The sequence below is a fragment of the Megascapheus bottae genome, chromosome 14 (assembly GCF_031878675.1).
Source record: "Megascapheus bottae isolate mThoBot1 chromosome 14, mThoBot2.hap1, whole genome shotgun sequence".
Taxonomy (NCBI): Eukaryota; Metazoa; Chordata; class Mammalia; order Rodentia; family Geomyidae; genus Megascapheus; species Megascapheus bottae.
This window is the reverse complement of record NC_143522.1, coordinates 4,887,418-4,904,974: the sequence shown is the minus strand read 5'-3', so window position 1 is coordinate 4,904,974 and position 17,557 is coordinate 4,887,418. Positions and strand designations below refer to the sequence as shown.

Genomic DNA, 17,557 nt, shown 5'->3' with positions numbered 1-17,557 from the left:
AAGAGCAAGATCACCATAATTATCCAGGGGTGGCAGTGTGTACCTGCAATCATTTCAGCACTCAGGAGGCTGAGGCAGAAGGACTGCAAGTTCAAAGCCACTCTGAGGTACACAGTAATCACCTGACTCAAGTAATATATAGATAAATAAAATAAATCAGCATGACTTACAAACTCTTTCCAAAAGGTATTTGAGATTCATTGCCAAAAATTATTTGAAGAACATCTGTATCATTAGTTAGTTGTACACGGTTGCTAACTCTCAAGAGTGTTAGTTACAAATTATGTCACTTCCAAATTAACCCATGTGAGGGAGATCAAGACTAAAACCCAGTTCTCTAGGATATTCTATTAGTTCTTGAACAAAACTTGGGAAGAACAAGTATTCAATAACAGTGTTAAATAATCCTTTATGTGAAATGTTGCTTAATTTACATCTTACAATATGAAATGACTGAATAATTCAAAAACAGTACCACCAAATATTTCCTTTTAATTAAATTCAAAAGTCTCATTGGTCCAGAGGTTCCCCAGACTGGATAGCACAGGCATAAACATTTCCATGACTTCAGAAAGTTCTTTTTCTTCCTGCCCTTCTTCAGTTGACCTCCCACCTACAGTTAACCATCGTTCTGAATAATCACCACTGATTTGCTGTGCTTATTCTCTTTTACAGCTTGTCTGCCTATTGTTGAACATCGTATAAGGAAGATAAATAATTTTTTAAAATTGAAGCCAAAACTACAGAGCAGCGATCTCTTTGGAGGAACACCACAGGTGATCTGGAAGCAAATGGTGCCGCACTGATTTCCAGTACCCAATATTCACACCCAAGGACTGCACCATACACAACCACCTTCCAGAGCTGGAGCTGGTAAAGAGAAAATAACCTACAAAATGTACCTCAGTCCCTAAAGTTCCAGTAAAGCCACAAGCAGACTGGACAGCACTTCCACTGCCCTCTCCACTCTCAGTTCATAAGGGCTCACCTCAGATTCTGTGGATGTTCTTGGCAACTTAATGTGAGTGGCTTTGATCCCAATCTGTAAAAATGAATGTTTAAACAGGTAAGCAGAGAGACAACCTGAGTTGTGGGCCCATTTCTTTTAAGGATGTGACTAAAACAACTGGGAGTGTTCAGAAGAATTAGTTCCTCATTCAACCCATTCATCATTCACTGTCTGGGTCACCTGTGCTCCTAATGTGATTTCATATCCACTACCACAGCTCTTTTGGAAGCAAGGAAATCACCAAGAAAGCATCCAGGGCAAACCAAACACTTCAAAACAGATACTCTAATGTCTACTAGAGGCAAAAAAAGTGTTATGGGGTAGGATCCCAAAGGGTGAGGGGTAAATGTCAAAAACTGGGGTGCTGAGGAGAGTGACAGCAACATGGTGCTAGGCTTTACCTCTTCAGCAGCCTTCAGCTTCGCACTTATATAAAGATTGGAGTCATCTCTGTTGCCAACCTAGAATAACAAATACATGCAAATCAGACAATTAGGGAAAGGCAAAGTATATAGAAAAGCTCTTACAATTTTAGTTTTGATAAAAGAAGCATTTGAGCTGTTGCCACTCTAGGTACAGAGAAATTTTACAAGAGAAAAAGGAGATTGGTGGGGCAGGGTTGAGGTATGAGAACTAGGGGCATTATATCTGCACTCCTCAGTGTCCCACTGAAGCCTGGTAAAGTGGCATGTGTCTACAGGCCTTGCTATTAGGGGGAGGCCACTGGAGCCCAGGAGCTAAGGATTATTGTCCTGGCTTCATGGTGAGACTGTCTCAAAAATTAAAAACAAAAACAAAAACAGGCCAGGCGCCGGTGTCTCACACCTGTAATCCTAGCTACTCAGGAGGCCGAGATCCAAGGATGGTGGTTCAAAGCCAGCCTGGGCACTAAAGACAGTGAGACTCTTATCTTCAATTAATCACCAGAGAACTGGAAGTGGTGCTGTGGCTCAAGTGGTAGAGCACTAGCCTTGAGCTGAAGAGCTCAGGGAAAATGCCCAGGCACAGAGTTCAAGATCCATGACCAACCTAAATAAAATAAATAAAAATCACAAAAATAAAGGAAGGAGCTGTAGTACATGCCTGTAAGCTACCAGGGAGGCTGAGAGGATTGAGAGGACTACAATTCTAAGTCAGCCTGGGCCAAAAAAAAAAGTTCAGGAGTCTTATCTCAACAGAAAAGGCTGTATGTGGTGTCACATGCCTCTCTTCTCAGGTATGGCAGGAAGCCTGAGTAGGAAGATTATAGTTCAGGCCAACTCAGAGAAAAACGGTCTCAAAACAACCAGAGCAAAATAGTGGGGTGGTTCAAAGTGCAGAGCTCTTGCCTAAGCAAGCTTGAAGCCAAACGTTCATTTCCTAGCACCACCAAAAAATGAAAAAGAAAAGGATGGGGATGTCTATAACGTGTACTAGAAACTAAGAAAGTCCTATAAGAAACGTGGAATGAGCCAGACACTGGTGGCTCACACCTGTAATCCTACCTACCAAGGAGGCTGAGATCAGAGGTTCAAAGCTAGCCTGGGCAGATAAATCCTCCTGACTTATCTCCAATTAACTAGCAAAAAGCCAGAAGGAGAGGTACATAGTTTTAGTGGTAGAGAGCCAGACTTGAGTGAAAAAGCTAAGGGAGCTGGGTGCTGGTGGCTCACACCTAGAATCCCAGCTACTCAGAAAGCTGATATCAGAGGCTCACAGTCGAAGCCAGCCCCGGCATGGAAGTCTGTGAAACTTTCATCCTCAATAAACTACTCAAAAAACACCCAAACAACTACTCAAGGAAAAGAGCCAGAAGTGGTGTTGTAGCTCAAGTAGTAGGGTGCTAGCATTGAGCTGAAGAGATCAGAGACAGCACCCAGACCCAGAGTTCAAACCCCATGACTGACAAAAAAAGTCAGTGTAGGAGCCAAATCTTTTGAACCTGTAATGCCATTACACTGTCTCACTTTCTTAATTATGAATATATTTGTGTTGTTTTATTACAATCACCCATCTGTATTTTTTTTTTTTTTTGCCAGTCCTGGGGCTTGAACTCAGGGCCTGAGCACTGGCCTTCAGCTTTCTCAAGGCTAGAGCTCTACCACTTGAGCCACAGCACCACATTGGCATTTTCTGTGTATGTGGTACCAAGGAATTGAACCCGGGTCTTTATGCATGCTAGGCCAGAAGATCCTGTGTGTGCCCTCAAGAAAAGTGAAGGTGTACTCAAGTGCTGTCTTCCACTGTTGTCACATAATAGTGTTATTTATCTGCCCATCACCATGCCTATTTTTGGCACAGAGGGCCCAGTGGCTGGATCTGGCCAGTGGAACTCCTGGAGTTTGGGGACATAACTGAGGCCTGACTCCCTTGCACAGCACAGGGCAGGCCAGCCTCCCACACAGTATTTGTAAATCTTACCAGGGGCCATTGTTACCAGATACTGCCCTCAGATTCCAGGATCAGGGCCTGCACCCCAGCTTCAGCTGTCTTACTTTTGTAAGCTAATATGAATTGCAAGGGAAACTTCTAGAATGTTAACAGTTTACTGAAAAGAACTTGAGTCTTCCCACCCCCCTTTTTCCTAGATTGAACCCAAGGCCTCAGGCATGCTAGTCAAGTGCTAGACCACTGACCTACAATTCCAGCATTTTATAAAGAAGTGTTATATAATAATTGATAGACTAGATGAACATTTAAAGAACATTAGATTCTTGACTGGCAGTCAAGTGGTGGGTGGAAGATGTGTCTCAGAACAAACGTTAATCCCACTTTGGTTTATCAAGAATATCACTTAAGCATTCTATCAGGAATGCTAATCTCTTTCTTCAAAGTGGTTCTGCATTACATCACTTTTTTTAAGGTCCTATTCTAGAATGGGTGAACAGTTCTTTGTTAAATAGAAGTCTGCAAATGGTTTCAGGAAAGGGCTAAACAGGGCATTTTCTATATTTTAGGCCCTGTGGGCCACAAGCCTGTCATAGCAGCCACTTCTTTTTTAACCCTTTGTAATCTGACAGCACTTAAGACAAAGGCCACAGTGTACCAGTGTGTGATGCCACAAAATATGTTAGGTATTTGTCTATCATTAATTTTATAGCTATTCAGGTCAATCTAGTTACTACTTTTATGGCTTTTGTCCATTTGTTTTGTGAGAACCAAGTAAGTCACTATACAAAACTCTCCCAATGGTTCCTGGTAGAAAGAAAACATTAGCTATTTTAATATTAATAACCAAAATATTTTAGAAACTAAGTGATATGACAGCTAATTTGTATCTTTTGTGAAAAAGATAAAAAATATTTTCAGTCCATTTTGGGGGGGGGGGCGGGGGGAGTCCTGGGCCTGAGCTTAAGGTCTGAGCACTGTCCTTGGACTTTCTCAAGGCTAGAGCTCTACCACTTGAGCCTCAGCACCACTTCCAGCTCTTTTTTCTATGTTATATAGGAGGAATTGAACCTGGGTCTTTGTTGCCTGTTAGGTGAGTATTTTACCCTTAGGCCAAACTCCTGGCCCTCAGTCCATTTTTTTAATTTTAATTTGGTAGTACTGGAATTTGAACTACAGTCCTCAGGCACAACAAGCAGGCAGGCTAAACTGCTGAGCTACACCTTCAGCCATACCTGTCCATTCTTAAAAAGAAAAAAAAAATTCTAACTTGAAAAACCTTGTTGCTGTTGTTTGTTCATTTTTTGAGACAGGGCCTCACCATGTAGCCTAACCTGGCTTGGAACGCATGATCCTTTCTTTACATCTGCTACCGTCCTGGCTGCATGATGGCTTTTGCTAAAATGCTAAGGAATGTGGGACTGACATTCACCGAAGAAGCCGCAGCTGTGTAAGCATCCTGCAGACTGCTGCCTATGGCTAAGTGCACAGCTTCATTATGGAAATGAAGCTAAAGTTACCAAAGGTCACGGTTAGACCCTTTGGTAAATGGCTACATTTACTAAAACACCAAAAATCCTATCTAGCATCTTTTAGATATTTAGATAAGGTTCTTGGAATATAAACTTGACACACCTAGCTAAGAATGTAATAATCACAAAGCGTACAGGCATATCCTATAGACTTCCCTGTCCTACCAGTAAGTGAACCCTCCACCTATGCAAAAAAAGTTCTGTAAAGTTCTCAAGGTGAAATACACCACCCAAACAGAAGCCTGCATTTCTGAGCCACAGTCACTCATACTGACTTAGAATAAACTATTTTCTTGTTTTCTTAAAGCAGTTTGTCTTTCCACGTTAACAGGTAGAAAAGTAACGAGGAAAAACAAATGGGTTTTGGAGCCAGGTTTGGATTCAGGTCTGAGACTCAGTCCCTCCTTGACAGATGCTGGATAAGCTACCCAAGATTTTTTTTCTTTTTCTGTTTTTTTTTTTTTTGGTCGGTGGTGGGGCTTGGGCCTGGGTGCTGTCCCTGAGCTCTTCTGCTCAAGGCTAGCACTCTACCACAGCACTACTTCCGGTTTTCTGGTGGTTAACTGGAGATAAAAGTCTCATGGTACTTTTGTGCCCAGGCTGGCTTTGAACTGTGATTCTCAGATCTCAGCCTCTTGAGTAGCTAGGATTATAGGAGTAAGCCACTGGAGCCCGGCCTACCCAAGATCTTTTGAGCATCAATTACTGCAAAATGAGGTCAGCTCTCACCTTGGAGTGGTAGTGAATTCTGCACAGCATAAGTAGTAAGTACCACCACTTCCTCCATAAAGGTATAGCAGGTATAACTGGATGGATCGTGATCACATTTCCATGTTAATAGGTACTTCTACTCAGGTCAAAAGGACAGGAAGCAGGGGTCTAGATCAGAGGCCTAAAGCCAGAGAGAAGAGGACTGCAGTGGACCCAGGAATGGCAGCAGCAGGAACCAGGAAGGTAAAAAGATTCTAAAAACTTACAAGAAGCAGACTCTAACTCTAAACCAGTCAGGACAGGCTCAGATGAGCAGGAAGATGGCAGCACCCGCCCCAGGTTACAAAACCCTAGAGACAACACATTATGTAAGTGATGTATCTGGGGCTGAAGTGCAGGACTGAGGCTAAAGTACAGGACTGGAATATTCTGTCACTGCTTTGTAGACCAGGACATAGGAGAGAGGCAGTGTTTACATATTGAAAGTGCTTCTAATCAATACATGTAAAGTCCATTCTGGAAATCAACTAAAAAAACAACACTTCACCAAATTACCAAGTGGGTTGTCATATGACAAAATTATGTAAATCAGAACTAGTGTGACACATCATTGTGCTTTAGGTCACCTGTTTTTGGAGAAAAGATTCGAACTGGCCACTTTGGGAAACGTGGCTATAATTCCCAATCCCGATTTTCAGAAGGTCAGCGTGCTTAGTTTCACCTTGGCGACTTGAAACTTTAGCATGAATGACTTCCATTTGATTTTTTTTAGCTCAGGGCCTCATGCTCTCCCTTGGATTTTTTTTCACTCAGGACACTAGTCTGGCATTGTGCTGGTTAATTAAGAGATGGAGTTTCACAGGCAGGCTTTGAATTGCAATCCTCCAGGTCTCCACCTTCTGAGTAGCTAGGATTTACAAATATGGGCCAATCACACTCAGCTGTCTATAAACATATGTGTATATGTGTATACATATATATATACATATTTTTTTTTTGCCAGTTATGGGACTTGAATTCAGGGCATGGGAACTGGCCTTGGGCTTTCTCAAGGCTAGAACTCTACCACTTGAGCCATAGCACCACTTGCAGCTTTTTCTATATATGTAGTACCAAGAAATCGAACCTAGGTCTTTGTGCATGCTAGGAAAGCACTTTACCACTAGGCCAAATTCCTGGTCCTGTAAAAATATTTGTTGAATGTCTTCTTACTAAATGAAGCTGGAGTTCAGGAAAGAAGCTAGATATATATACATTTGAAAGAATTCCCTCATGAACTATAAGACTGGGGAAAGAGACAGATTACAAAGAACTCCAAGAGTGGAGCCTTATGACATTTAGATGGTTTGGGTCCAGGGAGATAAGTGGTGTCTCAGAAACCAAGAACTTACTGTACATCTTGATTTAGAAGTTATTTTATTGTCCTAGCAGATAAAATCAACTAAGGTAATAGTCCTCAAAGTATACCCCATGTTCCTGGATGATCCTACTACCTTTCCAAAACATCTGTAAGTTTTCAGAGGTACCTCCATAAGGCCATCCATAATGGCTATACTAATTTACATTATATCATCCTATAAGAAAGTTCTTTTTAATCTATATCTTACAAGCTCTTTGGATATATATATAGATATAGATATATCTATATATATATGTATCTACCTATTGTTTTTTATATTTTTCAAATGTTCTGGGAAACAAGACTCAACTATTCACAAGAAACAAGATCAGCAGACAAAGTTAATACCAGCATGCTCATGTTTATTGCAGCACTATTCAAAATAGCTAAGATTTCCAGGCACCAATGGCTCATGCCTGTATTTGGAGCTACTGAGGAGGCTGAGATTCGTAGATGATGGTTCAAAGCCAGCCACAGCAAACAAATCTGAGATTTTTAACTCGAATAAACCAGCAAAAAGCCAGATTCAGAGCTGTGGCTCAAGTGGTAGGGCACCAACCTTGAGCAAAATAACTAAGCAAGAGTAGATGATTCTGAGCTTAAGTCCCAAAACTGGAGTGTGCAAGTACACGTGCACACACACCTAAGACATGAAATTAGCCAAGGTGCCAGTCAACGGATGAGCAGATAAAGAACATTTGTGGTATATACACATAATGGTGGAATATTATTCAGCCATAAAAGTGAATAAATTCATTTGCAGTAAAATGGATGAAACTATAGAGCTTTTTTTTTGGTCAGTTGTAGGGCTTGAACTCTGGGCCTGGGTGCTGTCCCTGAGTTCTTCAGCTCAAGGCTACTGCTCTACTACTTTGATCCACAGTACCACTTCCAGTTTCCTGGCAGTTAGTTGGAGATAAGAGTCTCACAGTACTTTTGTACCCAGGCTGGTTTTGACCCAGCCTCCTGAGTAGCTAGGATTACAGGTGTGAGCCACTGGCACCCAGCTTACAGAGCATTTTATTACATCAAATAAGCCAGACAGAGAGACTGTATGTTTTCTTTCATACATAGTCGGAAGGGTAGTGAAATTGGATTTCATCATCAGTGTATACTGAACACTGAATGACACTAATATGTACAATAATGACATTGAAAACGAGGGTGGGATCAGATACCAGTAGCCCACACCTATAATCACAGCTACTTGGGAGGCTGAGATTGGGAAAACCACAGGCTGAGTTCAGACCAGGCAGAAAAGCTCACAATACCCTTTCTCAACCTATAACTAGGCTCAATGGTATGCCTGTCATGCTAGAGCTGTGTGGGAAGCTGACATCAGGAGCACACAGTAAGAATGCAAGTGCAGGAGGGGAATTTAGCTCTTCTATGGTGCCAGATGGTGTAGAGTTGTACAAGGCATTAAGAAAATAAAGAATTATAATTTCTCTTTTCACTAAATTTCATAAACAAAAATGTCTAGGCATGGGAGTACATGCCTATAATGTCAGCACTTAAAAGCTGAGGCTAAGAGACAGCGAGTTCAAGGCCAGACTAAGTCACATATCAAGACCCTGTCTCAAAAAAAAAAAAAGTCCGGCCAGGTGCAGTGCCTCACGCCTGTAATCCTAGCTACTCAGGATGTTGAGATCTGAGAATCAAGGTTCAAAGCCATCCTGGGCATAAAAGAACCTGAGACTCTTATCTCCAAGTAACCTCTAGAAAAGGGGAAATAGGGTTTGGCTCAAGAGTAGGGCAGTAGCCTTGAGCTGAAGAGCTCAGGGACAGCACCCAGGCCAAGTTCAACCCCCTCAACCCACAAAAAAAAAGAAAGAAAAAGAGTCTGGTGCCAGTGGCTCATTCCTATAATTCTAGGTACTGAGCAGGCTGACATCTGAAGATCCTAGTTTGAAGCCAGTCCAGGTAGAAAAATTTGAAAGGCTTTTTATCTCCAGTGGAACAGCTTTTTGCTGTTTCACAGGAGATAAAAGCTGTGGAGGTGTAGCTCAAGTGGAAGAGTGCCAGCCTTGAGGGAAATAGCTAAGGGAGCGTGCCCAGGCCCTGAATTCAAACACCAGGATTGGCACATGCGCACGCGCGTGCGTGCGTACGTGCGTGAAATAAGAGTAGGAGAAGTGTTAGCAACTTCAGATGAATTCAGCCTTCCATGGCTGTCCACCACTCAAGAAGGAGCCACTATTATACTGACTTTACTAATCACATGATGTGTGTGAGTCATTTTTTGAAGCCCATTCTTGTTGTAGGCTTCCCAAAAGCAAAAAAGAAGGAAGAAGAGAAGAAGGGGGAGGGGGGGAGGAGGTAGAAGGGAGAGGTCTGAAGTCTATTGTCTCTAACCAGGGACAGACTGACATAAGGATGATATTAATGGAAACAAACTAGCACAATACCTGCAAAATTGCCAGGCTAGGTGTAAAGCCGGGTACCTGTTCCTTCATCTGGGTGACTTGGTCCTTCAGTTTCTCCCTTATTTGTCTAGAAGAAAAGAGAAAGCTGAAGTTAACACTTCATGTCTCAAACATAAGTAAGTGAGGACTATCAGATGTATTTCTCTCTGAAATGAAACTTTCACTCAATAGTTCTTATCTAGTATTGTACACACCAAATTTTCAAGTTGACATGGACTTTTTTGTGTCAGTGGGGTTCGAACACAAGGACTAAGCACTGTCCCTGAGCTCTTTTGCTCAAGGGTGGTGCTCTACCACTTGAGCCACAACTTCCTTTCTTTTTGGTGGTTTAATTGAAGATAAGATTCTCACAGACTTTCCTGTTTAGGCTGGCTTTGAACTGCAATCCTCAGATCTCAAGCCTTGTAAGTAACGAAGATTACAAGGGTAAGCCACTAATACTTAGCTAAGTTTATATCTATGCCTCAGCCTACCCTAGTAATACAATCATGGGCTAATAATATAAGGAGGCTGGATGATAAATCAGTGCATCCTGTTCCAAATTCAATACAAGCTTTTTTTTTTTTTTTTTGCCACTCCAGGGCTTGAGCTCAGGGTCTGAGCACTGTCCTTGGGCTTTCTCAAGGCTAGAACTCTACCACTTGAGCCATGGCACCACTTCTGGCTTATTTTCTATGTGGTACCGAGGAATTGAACCCAGGCCTTCGTACATGCTAGGCAAGTGCTCTACCACTAGGCCAAACTCCCGGCCCTCAAATGCTTTTTGTTAAGCAAAAATGGCAAAGGAAGCTAGGCAAGGTGGCTCACACCTGTAATTCTAACTACTCAGGAGGCTGAGATCTGAGGATCAAGGTTCAAAGCCAGCCCAGGCACTAACGATTCAGAGCCTTATCTCCAATTAATCACTAGAAAGACAGGAAGTAGTGCTGTGGCTCAAGAGGTAGTGTGGGAGCCTCGAGCTGAAGACTCAAGGACAGCACCCAGACCTAGAGTTCAAGCCCCATAACCAACCAAAAAAAAAAAAAAAGAAGAAGAAGAAAAAAATGCCATGGGTTTATACAGATGACTCAGCTTTTGGGGGTTGTGAAATGGAGGTGGAAAGACTGTCAACTGCAAATATCCTACAGCACAGAGAGCTCATACTGCGATAGTGAATTTATTTACCAAAGCTTTAAAGATCCCACAATAAACGGGCATCTGAGAGGGACAAATAAAAATAATACTTAGGCCCAGCAGGTGGCAGGCTATGGAAATCTAGTACCACAGGTGGTACAGTTGGAAAATGCTTTAGCTCAGCAGGTTAAGAACAAAGAATAAAATGTTCCATACTTCTATGCTACCATTTAAATGAGCCTGAGTGTGCCACCCCTCCCCCATATATTTTTTTAAAGATCATAGATGGTGATCAGTCACATCACACTGAAATTTTTCTTTTGTGGCAGAATTATTTTTGAAGTTGCCTGGCAGGGGTTGTCATTCCAATTAGATTTGTTTAAAGCTAACAACTGAGCCACTTTTACCCAACAGAGCCAGAATATCAATAAGAGATGTCTTTTGTTGCTGTTTTTACTAAGATAAGAATCTCATTATGAGGTCTTAGGCTTGCCTAGGCTTCATAGCAAGACTTCCTCTCAAAAACAAGCAGGGAAAGCTAAGCAGAAATTGGGTAGCTCATGCCTGGAATCATAGTTATTCAGGGGGCTAAGATACAAGGATCACAGCTTAAAGCTAGAATGGGCAAGAAAGTCTATGAGACTTTCATCTCCAATGAAGCCAGAAGTGAAGGTATGGCCAAAGTGATAGAGAACCAGCCTTGAGTCAAAAAGCGAAGGGACTGTGCCCATCTTTAAAAAAAAAAAAAAAAAAAGGGCCGGGAGTTTGGCCTAGTGGTTAAAGTGCTTGCCTAGCATGCATGAAGACCCGGGTTCGATTCCTTGGTACCACATACACAGAAAAAAGCCGGAAGTGGTACTGAGGCTCAAGTGGTAGAGCTCTAGCCTTGAGAAAATCCAAGGACAGTGCTCAGGCCCTGAGTTTAAGCCCAGGACTGGCAAAAAAAAAAAAAAAAAAAAAAAAAGCCAGGCGTGGTGGCTCTCACACTGCTCAGGAGGCTGAGAGCTGAGGATCAAGGTTCAAAGCCAGCCCAGGCACAAAAGGACCTTGGTTCAAGGGTAGGGCGGTAGCCTTGAGCTGAAGAGCTCAGGGACAATGCTCAGGTCAAGTTCAAGCCCCACGACTCACCCCCCCCCAAAAAAAAAGCCTATTTGGTAATTCTAGGTACTTAGGAGGTAGAAACCCAGGGTCTTGTAACTTTCCTAACCTTGGCTGGTCTTGAATGGTAATCTTACACTGTCAGTCTCTCAAAAAGCTACAATTATTCTTATACATTTTTATTTATTTATTGCCAGTCCTGGGGTTTGAACTCAGGACCTGCACACTGCCCTTGGGCTTTTTCAAGGCTAGAGCTCCAGCCCCACTTACAGCTTTTTCTATATATGTAGTACCAAGGAATCAAACCCAGGTCGTCGTGCATCCTAGGCAGACACTCTACCATGAGGCCAAAGTCCCAGCCCTATTCTTACAAAAGTTTTTCCATATATTTTTTATTGTAATTAATAGAAGGGTTACATTATATTCACCAGATAGAAGGTGCATTACTTCACATACATTGATACTCTTTCTCATGTCTTGGTCCCCATTTCCCTCCCCCCTCTTACAAAAATTTAACAATAAAAAACACCACAAATATTTTTGTCTTATTTTCTTCACATATAGTTTTATTTCATTTGCTAATTATAACTTTAATATGCCAAAAAGAAAAACCTTCAATTTTAGGTGGGCACCACTGGCTTGTAAATCTTAGCTATTCAAGAGGCTGAGAGCTGAGGATTGAGGATCAAACCCAGCCTGGGCACGAAAGTCTGTGAGACTCTTATCTCCAATTAACTACCAAGCAGCCAGAAGAGAAGCAGTAGTTCAAGTGGTAAAAAAAACAAACAGACTTCAACAAAACACTTAAGGGCCAGTGCCCAGTTCAAGCCCCAGAATTGGCACAAAAGAAAAAGAAGCACTTCAATTTGGTTTTGAGACAAGGCCATCTAGATAGTTGGCCTCAAACTTTTGATCTTCTTGCCTCAGTTTTCTATGTGCTAGGATTATATACTATTTAAAAAAAAAAAGGTTAACATGTAGTTCTTTGTAAAAATAAATGTGATTGTGAGGCCATCTAGTGTTTTAAGAACTACATATTTCAAATTCCTAGTCATTTAAATCAACCTGAAAGACAAATTACCTGCTTAAAAGAAACCTAATTATTTTCATGTACCACTAATATAGCAAAAAGCTACATCATATTAGCATACAAAGAGTCAATTGGTAATAGTATTGCTATTATGAGAATAGTTACACTAGGAATGACAATGTAACCCAAATATTTATTAATTTAACAGATACTTCAAATACATGAAAGCTTAAAGAAATATTATAGTTGTATGTTATAGTGACATAGTTAATATGTTTCCCTTTTTTTGTTTATATGGTACTAAAGAATTGAACCCAGGGCTTCATGCATGCTAGGCAAGCATTCTATCATTCCCTGTCTCGTATCCAGTCTTGTCTCCAACTAACTAGCCAAGAGCCAAGTAGAGCTCAAGTGGCAGAACACCAGCCATGAGTGGAAAAGGCTGAATGGGAAAAACTAAACGAAAGCTAGAGGCCATGAATTCAAGCCCAATTTATGGCACTATATATAAAAATATATATTATTTATTTATATATATATCATTTATTTATTTGCCAGTTCTTGGCTTGGGCTCAGGGCTTGAACACTGTCTTTGGACATTCTCAAGTATAGCACTCTACCACTTGAGCCTCAGCACCACTTCCAGCTTTTTGCTATGTATGTGGGGTACCAAGGAATCGGGTCTTCATGCATGCTAGGCAAGCACTTTAACCACTAGGCCAAACTCCCGGCCCTCACAAAATATTTTTTAAAACCTCTAAATCTACGTAATTCTTAACAAAACATAAAAAATAATGCAAGGCAGGGAGTGTGCTTAGTGGTAGAGTGCTTGCCTAGCATGCATGAAACTGCGTTCAATTCCTTGGTATCGTGTACATAGAAAAAGCTGGAAGTGGTCCTGTGGCTCAAGTAGTAGAGCTCTAGCCTTGAGAAAGCTCAAAGACAGTGCCTAGGCACTGAGTTCAAGCCCCAGGACTAGCAAGAGAAAAAAGAAGAAGCAGCAGAAGCAGCAGAAGTAGCAGAAGAAGAAGAGGAGGAAGAATGCAGAAGACTGGGGACTCAAATCTGATATTTGAAGATCAAAGTTCAAAGCCAGTCTGGGCAGGAAAGTCCTTGAGACTCTTATTAACCAGCAAAAAGTCAGAAATAGAGTTCAAACGGTAGTTCAATGGTTTAGTTCAAATGGTACTGTCAGCATAAGCAAAAAAACTAAAGCATAGTGCCCAGGTCCAGAGTTCAAGTCCCAGTACCTGCACCAAAAACAAACAAATAAATACAGAGTACATTTGAAGCTAAACAAATACATACAACAAACTTGAATTACTATGAAAAAAGACCCCCAAAACTCAAATACAGAGGAAAGTACTACTAAATTTCCCATTGACTTTCGAAGTCAGGCATCCAGATTTTTTTGTTTTTTGTGAATCACAGGGCTTGAACTCAGCCTGGGTGCTGTCCCTGAGCTCTTCAGCTCCACTTCCCATTTGCTAGAGGTAATTGGAGATAAGAGTCTGGGCTGGCTTTGAACCTTGATTCTCAGATCTTGGCTTCAGAGTAGCTAGGATTACAGGCATGAGCCACCGCACCACAGGCGGCTTAGGCATCCAGATTCTTATGCATAATTAGAGACATAAATGTGCAGAAAAGTAATCAAAAAAAAAATTTTTTTTTTTGCCAGTCCTGGGCTTGAGCCCAGGGCCTGAGCGCTGTCCTTGGACTTTCTCAAGGCTAGAGCTCTACCACTTGAGCCTCAGCACCACTTCTGGCTTTTTTGTATGTATGTGGCACCAAGGAATCGAACCCGGGTCTTCGTGCATGCTAGGCAGGCACTTTAACCACTAGTCCAAACTCCCGGCCCAAGGAATCAAATTTTTAAAAATAATTCTCTAAAGTCAAACAAACTAAAACATTTGGCTTCTAGGCCACTTTTTTTTGTTACGAGTCAGAGTCCTAAAACAAGAGGGTAGCTGGATATAGCAGCAAAGGAGAGCTGTTGCCAAAGAATCTGCCAGCCAGGGTCTTGCATCCAGAATTAATCTCCCCACTGGCAAATTATCTAACCATGATTTAGCCATCAGAACTGATTCTGACTCCAAGAAACAGCCACACATGCCTTACAAGGCATCACCCACAGGAAATGTGTAAGCCTAAGCCATCTCTTAGACGGGAAAAACAGGAGGCTGAGACCTGAGGATCAAGATTCAAGCCAGCCCTCTGCAGGGAAGTCCAGGAGATCCTTATCTACAAACCACCAGGAAACCAGAAGTAGTGCTGTGGGTCAAAGGGGTAGAGTTTTAGCCTTGAGCAAAACAGCTCAGGGACAGCACCCAGATCAAGCCCCATAACACACACAAAGACACACACACAGGCACACACAAACAGACAGACAGACACACACACACACACACACACACACACACACACAGGAGAAAAGCCTCAAAAGGAAAATTAAATGTAGCAAGACTTCAGACTTACTGGTCAACAATGACCAGTAAAATAATACCAATACCCAAAGTGAAGGTTACATCATACTAAGTCTGCAGGCAGTATAGGTAAGTTTCCCCTCCCATCCCCGTCCACATACTGTATGTTCATTTTTAACAGAGTCTATTGAGTACCACTGCTGTATTTATCCACCCTTTGTTTTTCCATTTCTATGCTCCTCCTACCTCCTACCCTCCCCCAAAAGACAGACAAAAAAGACAAGGAAAAAAAAAAGAAAATTTTGTTTCCATTTCCTGAAATTCATTTCAATACGTATTATTTTATGTGATTAGAGGCACAGAGGCATTGCGTCTTTGTGTTCCTCCACTGACAGTATTCTCCTTTGGTCTCACTGCAGGTGAATGCCTAGAGTCCTGTATATCCCACTGTATTTTAGATCTGACTTCTGCATATGAGAGAAAACATGTTCTTGCCTGGCTTCTTTTAATCATCTTTGGGTTTATGAGATTATCCAGGGCTGTCTGCAGATATAGTCTATTGATTCTCTGTAGTACATGCTATTGTGCATATATTGCTTATTTGTGGACATGTGGGTTTCCAGATTTGAGCAGTTTTAATAGTACTGCTACAAACTGCATATGTGCTTTAGTGGACCATCGTAATATATACTTCTCTGATGGATACATAGCTAAGAGGTGAAGTAGGAGGATGGTGAAACTCAGGCTTGCTTGCCTAGGATGAATAACAAGACCCTATTAAAAAAAAAAAGGAGGGGGAGCTGGGCATAGGTGGCCCCAAAACCAGCACCAAAATAAATACATTTTGTAAGCTAAGTGTGGTGGCTCCAGAAAGTAATCCTAGCTAGTTAGGAGACAAAGATCAGGGGGTGGTATTGAAAGCCAGCCAGATCATGAAAGCGTACAAGACTCCCTCTCACCAATGGCTAGGTACACTAAGGCACATTTTGTCCCAACTACAGGGAAAGCATCATGGCAGGGTGCAGTGGCACATGTTAGTCCTTTGTAGCAACACAGGGAAGCACATGTAGAAGGACCAAAGCCCAAGCCAGCCACAGGATAAAGCAAGACATCATCTCAAAAATAACCACGGTGGGCCAGGAGTGTGGCCTAGTGGTAAAGTGCTTGCTAGCATGCAGGAAGCCCTGGGTTTAATTCCTTGGTACCACATACACAGAAAAAGCCTGAAGTGGTGCTGTAGCTCAAGTGGTAGAATGCTAGCCCTGAGAAAGCTCAAGGACAATGCCTAGGCCCTGAGTTTAAGCCCTAGGACCGGCAAACAAACAAATAAAATGACCAAGATGGAGCCAGACGCAGTAGTTCACACCTATAATCCTAGCTACTCAGGAGGCTGAGATCTGAGGATCTCGGTTCAAAGCCATCCTGGGCAATACAAAGCTGAGAGACTCTTATCCCCAGTTAATCACTAGAAAACAGGAAGTGGGACTGTGGCTCAAAGGCAGGGCAGTAGCCCTGCACTAAAGAGCTCAGGGGCAGGACCCAGGCCCCCCCAAAAAGACCAAGATGGCTGGGGATGTGTCTTAGTGGTAGAGAGATTACCTAGCAGGCATGAAGCCCTGAGTTCGGCTCCTCAGTACCACATAAACAGAAAAAGCCAGAAGTGGTGCTGTGGCTCATGTGGTAGAGTGCTAGCCTTCAGCAAAAAGAAGCTCAATGCCCAAGCCCTGAGTTTAAGCCCCAGGATTGGGGGGAAAAAAAAAGAAAAAAAAAACAACCAAGGTAAAAAGGGGGCTAAAGATGTGATAAGAATGCCTACCTAGCACGTGTGAGACTCTTGAGTTTAATTCCCGGTACTGAGGGGGAAAAAAAAAGTTACAAACAAACACAATCTAGTAAGCAACATGTTGAAAAAGACCCAGACAAAAGTATAAAAATGGCTAACAGGTATATGAAAACATGCTCAACGCTGCTAGTCATCTGAGAAAAGCAAACTATAACCATTTATGAGACTACAAATCGCTTAGGATGGCGATTATCAAAAGGACAAGTGATAACAAATATTGACATCATGGGAGAGGGGAACATTGGTGTGCAGTTGGCAGAAATGTAAATTAGAGAGGCCACTGAAGAACACAGCATGGAGGACTATTAAGAAATGAAAAACAGCTGGGTGCAGTGGCTCACACCTGTAATCCTAGCTATTCAGAAGGCTCAGATCTGAGGATTGTGAGACCCTTATCTCCAATTAATCTCTAGAAAACCGGAAAGGGGTAGGGTGGTAGCCTTGAGCTGAAGAACTCAGGGACAGAGCCCAGGCTCAGAGTTCAAGCCCCATAACCCACAAAAAAAAAAAAAAAAAAAAAAAAAAAAAAAAAAGAAAGACAAATAGGTGGACCACAGAAGACAAAGGAAGCAAAAATCAGCACTTGGTGAAGATACATGAGCTCCT

General features: G+C 42.1%; 1 protein-coding gene across 1 annotated transcript in view; it reads right to left on the bottom strand.

Annotated features, from left to right (window-relative positions):
- Positions 1 to 17,557, bottom strand: part of Mthfd1 (methylenetetrahydrofolate dehydrogenase, cyclohydrolase and formyltetrahydrofolate synthetase 1) — a 66,324-nt gene that overhangs the window by 46,713 nt on the left and 2,054 nt on the right. Inside the window, exons 2-4 of the mRNA XM_090344259.1 lie at positions 9,427 to 9,511; positions 1,411 to 1,470; positions 989 to 1,042 (exon numbers count right to left, since the gene is read on the bottom strand). Of these exons, the coding sequence (XP_090200385.1) occupies positions 989 to 1,042; positions 1,411 to 1,470; positions 9,427 to 9,511 (199 nt within the window). The remainder of the gene's footprint in view (positions 1 to 988; positions 1,043 to 1,410; positions 1,471 to 9,426; positions 9,512 to 17,557) is intronic.